At 42.0% G+C, this 10,372-nt stretch overlaps 1 protein-coding gene across 2 annotated transcripts; it reads left to right on the top strand.

The window, feature by feature from the left end:
* The first annotated feature begins 1,674 nt into the window (after nt 1-1,674).
* CTLA4 (cytotoxic T-lymphocyte associated protein 4) lies at nt 1,675-6,788 on the top strand. Of its 2 annotated transcripts, XM_003785010.2 has the most exons (4): nt 1,675-1,927; nt 4,441-4,785; nt 5,236-5,345; nt 6,628-6,788. In XM_003785010.2, the coding sequence occupies exons 1-4, from the start codon at nt 1,819-1,821 to the stop codon at nt 6,730-6,732; spliced, it is 669 nt and encodes a 222-aa protein (XP_003785058.1). In that variant the 5' UTR covers nt 1,675-1,818; the 3' UTR covers nt 6,733-6,788. The 2 variants fall into 2 exon arrangements, with proteins under 2 accessions (XP_003785058.1, XP_003785059.1); XM_003785011.2 differs by lacking the exon at nt 5,236-5,345 and having other exon boundaries at nt 1,819-1,927; nt 6,628-6,695.
* The last annotated feature ends 3,584 nt before the right edge of the window (nt 6,789-10,372 follow it).

The raw sequence follows: 10,372 nt of genomic DNA, 5'->3' as shown, positions 1-10,372 counted from the left end.
CAACACTTGAAGAAATCCTGCAGCACCACAGTACCTCTGGACATAATCAGCTCTTTATGCTCTTCCCAGCCTTGGTCCATGCTATTCTATTGGTCTGAATACCCACCCCTTGCCTTGTGCTCAATAATAAGCTCAGGTTTTCCTTCATCTGAGAAGCCCTTTCTGACTTCCACCGGCCAAATGAATGGTTTCTGTTCCTCTATGGTGTATGGGATACACATACTTCAATTCCAGCCTTGATCTCACTCTGTCATGATCATAGGTTTAGCTGTCTGTCCCTGCCACTGCTGTGGGTTCTTCTTGAGGCCAGGAACATATGTTTTTAACTTTTCTTTTTTCAATGTCCAGTGCCCAGTCTGGGGCCTGGCCACTAATGAGGGCCTGTTGGGTGTTTCTTGAGGGTTGAAGGCATCTATGAGGTGCAAGGGGAGTATAGGAAAGAGGCAAGTCAGAATAGGCTTCCTGGAGGAGGTGAGGACTTAGCTAGTCCTGCAGCATAAGAAGGATAAAATAAGAAAATGGAAGAAAAAAGGCAGTAGGAACAGCACAAGTATAGGTGACAAGACCTGAAAATGGCAAGTGGGAGAAAAGCCAGCAGAGTTAGGGGTCTGTGAGGGAATGCTGGGAGATAGGCCAAAAAGAGAGGCATTAGATCTGTGTTCTTTGAGGTATGTGGACAGTGGGAAGCCACGCAAGGGCTGGAAGAAGCAAACACCACACCTGCTGTTGCTGCTGCTGCTGTCTGTTTGCACGTCTGTCTTCTAGAAGCCTCTTAGGGCACCAACTATGTTTTTGTCTTGTTCATTCAATCCTAAGTGCATACAATTCTTGACATATTATGGGTTCTCAATAAATGTTTCCCTAAATTTAAAGAGGCCCTCAATGTTTAGTATTCTTTTAGTAGATGAAGATTTATGCCATCTATAGCTTTTAAACATTTTATAACTCTGGTCCCATTTAAGCTACCTAATCTCAGCTTTTGGATTTTATGCTTGAATAATTTCTGTTAAAAAAATAAGTCTATCTTCTTGTAGAAGTTTTTAATCTCTTGGATCATTTTGGTTGACTTTTTCTGGACCTTCTCCCACTCTGTTTTGTCTCTGTTGAGTTAAGGCTTTTAAGAACATCTAAATTCTTTCCTAATCTGCAAAACCAGAGGCAGGTATTTTTGTTCTACATTTTCAGTTTATTTTTTGTGATTTTGGTATTTTCTCTCAATCAAATGCTAAATAGAGTTAGGAGAAATAAACTTTTATTTGTAAATCGTGCCAAGACCCTTAGAAAGATGGAGGCTCACATATAGAACAGAATTTTTATTAATGATAAAACAGATGACTAATTCATCTATTTACTTAAGGGATCAGATAACTGGCAGCTTAGCAATTTGGGAGATGTCAATGAAATGAATTGGTGGCCAATGCCCAGACCATTGAATAAAGTAGGGACTTAGGGGGACCCTTGCACTCCAGGAAATTCTCCAAGTCTCCACTTAGTTATCCAGATCCTCAAAGTGAACACAAAACTTTTGTTTCAAATTGAGTACATTTTCCATCCACAGATGTCTTGTTTTTTACAGTTTTACTTTGAGTATTTGAGGTCGTCTTTTCGACGTAAAAGCTAAACCCACGGTTTCCTTTCTCTTAAAACCAAAACAAAAAAGGCTTTCAATTGAAGTGCACATGAGCAGTACATGCTGGGATCAAAGTTGTCTATATAAAGTCCTTGATTCTGTGTGGGTTCAAACATATTTCAAAGCTTCAAGATCCAGAAAGGTTTCGCTCTGCTTCCTAAAGACCTGAACACTGTTCCCATAAGGCCATGGCTTGCCTTGGATTCCAGAGGCAAGAGGCAGGGCTAGACCTGGCTTCCAGGACTTGGTCCTGCATCATCCTATTTTCTTTTCTCTTCATTCCTGTCTTCACCAAAGGTGAGTGAGACTTTGGGAGAATGAAGGTGGAGGAGGTGTTTCTCCCACCCTGGTTTCATTTCTTATTGCAGTCAAGGGCAGTGATTTATAGCAAGGCCAGAAGTTAAAGGTAAAAGTCCAGTCTCTTGGGTTGGTTGGCTCTGAATTCCAAGGCAAGCAGGGGACACAGGGGCCGCAGCAAATAAGCAGATATTTAACAGCAACTTAATGGAGGATGTGAGTTGGTTTGGGAGACATGGCAATTTCAGAGACTTCTATAGGATTGGAAGAAGTTAAGTGATTTAAGAGGGAAAGGATAACCCTAATCCATTCAGGTTTGGATATCAGAGTGGTTTCAAAATTTCCCTTTAAAAAAGTTGACTTAAGAAAATCATGCCTTTCCTATACAATTCACGGTTCTAAGGTCCTCTAACTTATTAATTTTATGAACAAATTGTCCAGCTTGTTTAAGATTGAAGCAAATCATGGGAAGAATGCTTTATTTACTCAATTCAAGGTTTGAATTCTGCTTAATAAATTCTATAAATTAGCTAGCTAATTGTTTTAAAAGTGAAATAGTTTGAAATTACAAAACAAAAATAGAAGAAGAGGGAGGGAAGGAAGGAAGGAAGGAAGGAAGTTATCAGTCTGTTTGGCTTAAGGTAATTGTTGCCTGACCTATCTATGGGTTTCAGATGCTGATCCATGGTGTTCACTTGAAACAAAGCTCTTTAGAGGTTGATACCAGGAATGTTACAAGGCTGGAAATGATGAGTATTTCCACTGAATGCTCTTCCACCTAATCTCTCTCTAGAACTTTTTGGTTAAGAAACCCTGTAGTTTGTAATAAGTAGATGCTCAAAAGATGTTTGATGATTTAATATTTACTGAAGAAATACTCATATAACTTTCTTATATTGAATATATAAACATTAAATACCCTTAGAAGCATTCAAATTTCTTAGAGGAAATTTATATCAACCTGTAACTAGGATCCTTCCACGATAGATGCTGGAAAATTGAGTGAGACCAGATTTGGTAGTGAAATATGTGAGTCACCTGGGGGTGGGGCAGGACATTTAGTACTCTTTAGGTTTAGAGTCAATAAAATAGAGATTATTAAGTGCTAATTTGGGCAAGATACAACTACTACTTTCAGGAGCCAGAGACAGAAGAGGGAGGACATACGATTAGCCCGCAACAATTTGAATACAAGACAAAATTTCATTTAGTAACACAGTGGACTTAACATAGTGCAAAGGGTGCTCCGAGGATATTGCCAATAGGGAAAGATGAGGGTTGGGAAAGGAGAGTGGATCTAGCCAGCCAGAATTTCTGGGATAGCCCAGACAATGACTGCTGCCATATTGTTCTCTCTTCTGGGGACAGATGTTGTCCAGTACGGGTTCTTGGGGATAAGGGACTAGTGTCTCTAGGATAGGGTGACTTAATAAGCAGGATGGACTATCCTGGAAACGCAGACTGGAGTGATAGACTGGAATTATGGAGGACATTAAAGTTATTCATTTGTTTTTGCAATCAGTGTTAGTAAAGCATCAAAGGATTGCTGCAGATGAGTGACATCATTCAATACAAGTTTTGGGTTTCACTTGTAAGACGGACTAGAGGGGGCCAGATTAGTTACAGGAAGCCACCATTTTTCAGATGACACAAGCCTCTTTGTGTGAAGAGCCAGCCTCCTTTATCTGGTAGAAGCCAGAGGGAAAGACAAAACAAAGGAGTGCTGGAGCATTCAGACGAAGGAGAGAGGAAGGGCAGGGAGGCAGAGGTGTTGGCGGTGGCAGGGGAAGCCCACAGAAGTTAACAGCAGGGTTGCCTTAACCTAGAGAGGAAACGACCCGGTGCCCTCAGCTCTGTGGCTTTCTTCTTCTAAAGTGTGTCCCACTCTACAACAACGATGCTGGGGAAGTGTGTGGCTTGCCCAGTGTACCAGGGCTCAGCTACTCCTGGGTGATAGAGGTATAGGGCCCAGTGAAATATGTAGACAGAGGTTTTTCGGGTGTGCTTTAAGAGATAAGGCGAGGTTCTAACCTCAGCCGCTAGAATTCGCCCTACTACTCATTATAGTTCCTAAGCTATAGTTCCGTAGTCTTATTGTAACCTTAGGATACCAGAGGGGGAAGGCAGTTTGATATCATCTCTCCTGATCCTCTCTTACTATATGTGTGAAGGCCTTGGGGGAGGGCATGACTTGCCCCAGATCACATATTTCCTGGCAGATCCAGGTCTTCTGTTTGCTATGTCAGTGTTCTTCCTGCCACAACCAACTGTCTCGATGAAACTGTTGCCCCCTAAGGAAAATTCTTTATGAAGAGTAGCTAGAAGCCTGTTGAAAGATGGAGGGGAGGCTGAGAAGGACAGAGGAGAAGTGAGGGTGATGGGTTTCTTGAAGAGGTAGAGAAGAGATGGAGAGGGCTCCTCAAGGACAAATCTTTCCTGGCCAGCGGTCTTATGTGGGCCTGGCTACAGATGAGCATAAATTCACTGAGTTTCCTTTGGCTTTTCCATGTTAGCAATGCACGTAGCCCAGCCTAAAGTGGTCCTGGCCAGCAATCGGGGTGACGCCAACTTTGTGTGTGAGTATGAGCCTCCAGGCAAAGCTGCTGAGGTCCGAGTGACAGTGCTGCGGCAGGCTAACGACCAGGTGACTGAAGTCTGTGCAGTGTACATGACGGAGGATGAGTTGACCTTCCTAGATGATTTCACCTGCACTGGCACCTCCAGTGGAAACAAAGTGAACCTGACCATCCAAGGGCTGAGGGCCACGGACACGGGTCTCTACATCTGCAAGGTGGAGCTCATGTACCCGCCACCATACTACTTGGGCATGGGGAATGGAACCCAGATTTACGTCATTGGTGAGCAAAGCCATTTCACTAATTTGACACTTTTTGCGTTGCTGTCTTCTTTGCTTAAAAACGCTTTGCTCCTTCCTTTCAGGTGGGTCATTTTTCGGACTGTGGACATTCTCTCTAAGTGATCTCTACCATACAGTAGTCTTGTTTATTTTATGGGTAGGGACCTAAACAACATTCTGCCTGTATAAAATAAAATGAGTTGGGGCAGGTGTTTTTTCTCCTGGCAGGGTGGACACTTACTCTGGGGTGGTAACCACCAGGAAGTCGGGCCTGTGCCTTTGATACACATATGGCGTGATACTCCTAGGGAAGTAGTCCCAAATAACTAGACTGACCTGTGGGCACCAAAGTCTGGAAGCTCTAACTTCTTCCTTTTGATACCGGTTGGGGGAGTAGAGCCCTAAGGTTTGAGGCTGTCTCAGGGACGCTCTGCCTTGTTTTCTGTTGCAGACCCAGAACCATGCCCGGATTCTGACTCCCTCCTCTGGATCCTTGCAGCTGTTAGTTCAGGGTTGTTTTTTTACAGCTTTCTCCTCACAGCTGTTTCTTTGAGCAAAATGGTGAGTGTGATGCTGACAGTGCACGGTGGTTGGTGGGGATACCTTCAGTGGCATTCACTGACCATATGACGGCATGGAGTTTAGTTTTCCTGAGATGAAGCAATAAATGGAGAGGAGGAAGGGCAGGGGTAAAGAACATGGTAGGACTCAGGCATTGGACTTGAGGTTTCAGAATGACTAAGATTTTAGATGAGCGTGTTTGACATTGAATGTTTGTGTGCTTCTGAACAGGGTTTCAGTCTGAGTAACCATTTGAACAATATGGGGCAGCTGTTTCAGTCTTTACCTTCATGACAACTGTATAGCCGTTACCAAATCTGAAGCATAAGTTTTGTTTGGATGAGATGTTGCTAGAGAGGACTACCTGGATGGACTTGAGTCTCTTCCTAAAGGTCCCTCTGTTTCACCTGGAAGTCACTTCTTGGTGCCACCTTGTGCCTTCTTGTCTGAGTTGTGTCTGCTCATAGCAATGCGGATTTACCCGTCCGCATTACCCAGTCTGCAGGGCTGAAATGTCTTGCCTCAACTCCAGCCCAGTAAACAAAAGCCTGTCTTTCTTTCCTAAAGTTGTTGGAAGAGCTGGAGGTGCAGAGTCAGGTCTCCTGCCAGGGTTCCTTTTTGCCTACAGCTGGCTTTGCCATCACAAACTCCCCCTCACTCACTCCCTTTCTCCCTCTCCCCTCCTCCTCCTCTTTCTTTCTCTCTTTCTCCCCTCTCCGCTTTCTTGCTGTCTTTCACCTACACTCTACTCCAAGATCCTCTACTCAACCTGACAGCAGTGTTTGTTTCTGTAGCTTCTTCCTACTTTCTTAGCTGCAAGCTACCACTTAGACTTGATCTCATTTTAACAAGGTGATAAATACTGGGAACTAAGGCAGGGAGAGAAAAAGTAATAAGGCATGCAAATAATGAGAATGAGAAACACAGCTCTCAGACAGAAGATCTAAAGTTTGTTACTTTATCAAGCTTATTCCTTCACTCATAAGATATGGTCAATTATCATAGGCATTTGGGTGTGCGTGGTGACATTTTCTCAAAGTCTCTTTCTTCTATCTTCCGGTCAAAACAAATAGTTGCTATTTGACATCAAAATCACAGTTATTTATCAAAATTGAATTTTAATAGCCAAATCAAGGGAATCTCCCGGGGTTTACAATTCTGTATGTTGTGAACATTCATTTTCAATGGGGTAGGAACCCAATATTTGTTGAGTCCTATTATGGTTAGCAATGGCTTCTGTATTCTTCAATAATAATTACTGTGACTTTTTTGTGTTCGACAGCTAAAGAAAAGAAGCCTTCTTACAACAGGGGTCTATGTGAAAATGCCTCCAACAGAGCCAGAATGTGAAAAGCAATTTCAACCTTATTTTATTACCATCAACTGAGAGACCATTATGAAGAAGAGAGACCATATTCCAATTTCTAAGAGCTGAGGCAATTCTAACTTCTTCTTCTTTTTTTTTTTTTGCTATTCAGCTATTTTTATTTGTTTGTATATTTGGGGGTCATTCATCTCTCTTTTATATAAAGCTGGATGCAGAACCCAATTTAAGTGTACTACAATTTAAAGCAAAGGAACAGCAAAACAGAGCCAGACATTTCTGTCACATCAGGTCTATTTTTACTAAAAGCATCTTTCAGGATCAATATAGGGACAGAGCATTATGATGTGGGTCAAGGAATTAAGTTAGGGAACAGTGTAGTCCAGAGAAAGGGAAGTGGGGGAGCGTAGGACAGAACTATAGTGTATACTCCTTGTATTTATGTGTGAGATGTTTATAGCTGAAATGATCTTTTTGAATTAACTTTTTATGCTGTGGATTTTATTTTTAAACAAATGGACAATTACATCAAAACTTAAAAAAAAAAAAAAACCCAAAAAACCTCACACTGCTTTGTTTTAGCCAGTGATTCCAAAGGCCATATTGTACCAATATGTATTTTTTTTAATTGTTGGAGATTCATTGAAGCATATGTATGTTTTAAGAAATTGGTAGTATCCTGCATAGGGCACATGTGCTTTTGTGTATTGGGGGCGGTTTGAATATTAACACTATATGGCAATGTCTTCCCACCATTGGTCCCTGGGAAGTTCTTGGAGGAGCTCAGGACACTAATATAACCAGTAAAACACAAGGTCACTTGCTTGCTGGCTTGGAAACTGGATAAGGTCGTGGCAGTACTTGATTGTACTGAACTGGTGTTGACACGTGCTTTGGGCTTTTTTGACTGGCTCCTTTCAATGGTTTGCAAGGAATCTGAAGCTGGTAGGGTCTGAGTTAACTCTACGGAACTGTCGTTGAGACGATGGCTCACTCCAGACCTGTAGGCATGACCTTCTAGGAAGTCACAGTTCCTTACAAACACATAGTTAATGCCATGGACAGAGGAAAGCAGCAGGGGGCAGAACAGGGTGCATGAAGGTTTTTGAAAACTAACACTTCTGGTGTTTTAAAACTCAATATTTTCCATGAAAATGCAACAACATGTATAATGTTTTTAATTAAATAAAATTCTGTAGTGGTCATTTTTTTTGGAGTTGTCTTTATTATCCTTGTACTTGAGTATTGTGTTTGAGTTTGTGTTTGACTGATCCATTAAGCAGTTGGTGGAGTCTCCGATATTAGAAATACCAGAAACAAATTGGAAAAACACAAAAGGGCAAATAATACTTCCTGAGTAAACTTTGCACCAACCTATTTCCTGCAGGCCAATTCTTGGAAGGAATTCATCCTCTTTCCTCTTGACTTCTTCACAGCTATATGGGTTAACCTAGATAGAGCAGCCCTTTGTAAGTCACCTGGCATGATCTTTAATAGGGCTTTCCACCTCTTCTTTCTTCTTCACAGCTTTCTCAGCTCAGTGCTCGTGTTGATTGTTGTTGCCATGACAACTCCAAGGTTGTCAACCATGCCCCTCGCAGCCATTTTGATTTTGCCTTCCTGGCTAATGGAGCTTTTCCTTGTGACTTCCAAATGTACTATTTTGTAAATGTGGGGGATAAACACGTGTGGCCCTGTGTTGCTATCAGTTGGCACACCTGGGCATGGCCCACTGAACCCTCTGTGATTCTTGGTTAACCAATGTGTAGCCCCAGCCTGCTTGGTTTCACGTAAGGCTTCTTATTCTTGACCTCCACATCCTGTTATTGTCTTATGCAATGATTCTCAGTGTGGTCAGGGACCACCTATAACTGAATTAATTAGGTCCGTTCTTAAAAACACTGACGCAAGTGCTTAACCCCAGATGCACTGAATCAGAACTTTTGGATGATGAGGCCAGGAGTGTGCATATCCAGAGGCTCCCCAGTGCTTCTTATTGCCCTTTAGATTGGAACACTTGATGCTTGTGTCTCTTTCTCTACCTCTGTATCTCTCTTCCCCTTGTTCTTTTGCTTGTTTACTCTTGTCCTCTCTTTTTTACCCCAGCAAGGGCTAACAAACAAATGATACAGCACATAGGAAGCATTCCATTAAGATTTGTTAAATAAAAATAAAAAGCTCTTTCAAAGCTGGGTAATGGCTATTACCCAGAATGAGCTTCTACTATGTGGAAGACTTCTTGATCTCTTGGCCAGTGGATACTAGCATGAAGAAACACACAAATTAGGAGCCTTGATGGACAGTATGATACCATTTCTTTTTTCCATAGCTGATGGCAGATCTAAGTGACAGAGAGGGCCTTAGACAAGGGACCTCCCATGTACGTATAGAAAGCAGACAATGGACTACTTTATATAAGCTTAGCATCTTCTCTAATATTATCTAAAATTCTACAATTTGTTATTCATTGAGTTAAGTATTGCCTTGTTCATTTAACCTCAGTCTTATAAAAATAAAATGCTCCTTAGCACAAAAAAGTTTTCCTTATGCCAGGAAAACTGGGCAAAAAAGACTGTGACCTGGGGTTCTGTTGAAAGGAGAGAAAGCAAACATGAGGGTGGAAGAGTGCATCTGGGCACGAAATAAGAGCTTCTTCTAACCCCCATTTTGTTTATGAGGGTAGATCCTTTGCTTGCAGAGAGATGCAGTGCCCTCAAATCAGAAGACCAATTGTCTGATGGCATCCCAGCCTTCATCACCATTTGCATTTCTGCAATTGGAGTCCTGGAGAAGCCCCCCAATTCCATGCATTTAAATGGGGGTTGGTTTACCATGCAGAGAAAGCCACGGAGCTTATGTAATCTCCTCCCTAGAGGTACTTGTCCCAGACAGGAATGGAGGTGATAAGGGGAGCAGGAGGGGCTTCAACTCCTCCTCTTCCATGCACCCCAGCGCTGGCCTCTGCTCATTCCTTTTCCCTGATGAAATATATCCTCATTTCTGTCACTTCCCACTTCCCATTTCTCATCCCCAAATACCTTAATTCTTCCTTCTCCCACCCATCAAGACTAATCTCAAATTCTTCCTGCACCATCAGATTTGCTGACACTTTAAGCCCACGTGGATTTCTCCCTTTCTGTTTCATAGCTATCCTGATTTTGTCTCTAATAATTTCAGAGGTGCATGTCTTTTCTGCCTACTTTGATCAGGAAGTTTTCCAAGACAGGGATAATCACTGCTTTAGTGATACAGTAGATGCTCACATAAATGGATTGAAGAGTTGGGGAGCGACATTGGCGACTCCAGGAAGGACAACTATCTGGTCTGCAGAACCCATCTGTGTTTTCTTAGGCGGCCACAGCCTAATCTATTTCCTGTTTGATCAGCAAAACTATGTGCAGATCAACTCATCTTTTGGCTTAAACTTTTAAGACTCTGGAATGTGAGTTCCAGTTGGCTACCCTGCCCCACACATTCAACCTTTATCTTAATCCAGGTCTTAATTCTGATCTTTATTTACTTATTTATTTACTTCTGTGAACTCTCATTTTTATTCTCTCTCATTTGCTCTTTTTGAACTGTGGGTTGTTGCTAAAACTGACTATATTTAATACTCAGTGTGGACCCTCTTCCATATCCACAGTTAATACCCACTTAATCTAACTTAGTTGGGATTGGATTTGTAATATGTTGATGTCACTGT

This window comes from Otolemur garnettii, unplaced genomic scaffold (assembly GCF_000181295.1).
Source record: "Otolemur garnettii isolate 467f Iridium unplaced genomic scaffold, OtoGar3 scaffold00013, whole genome shotgun sequence".
In the NCBI taxonomy this organism is placed as follows: domain Eukaryota; kingdom Metazoa; phylum Chordata; class Mammalia; order Primates; family Galagidae; genus Otolemur; species Otolemur garnettii.
This window is presented reverse-complemented; position numbering and strand designations above follow the sequence as displayed.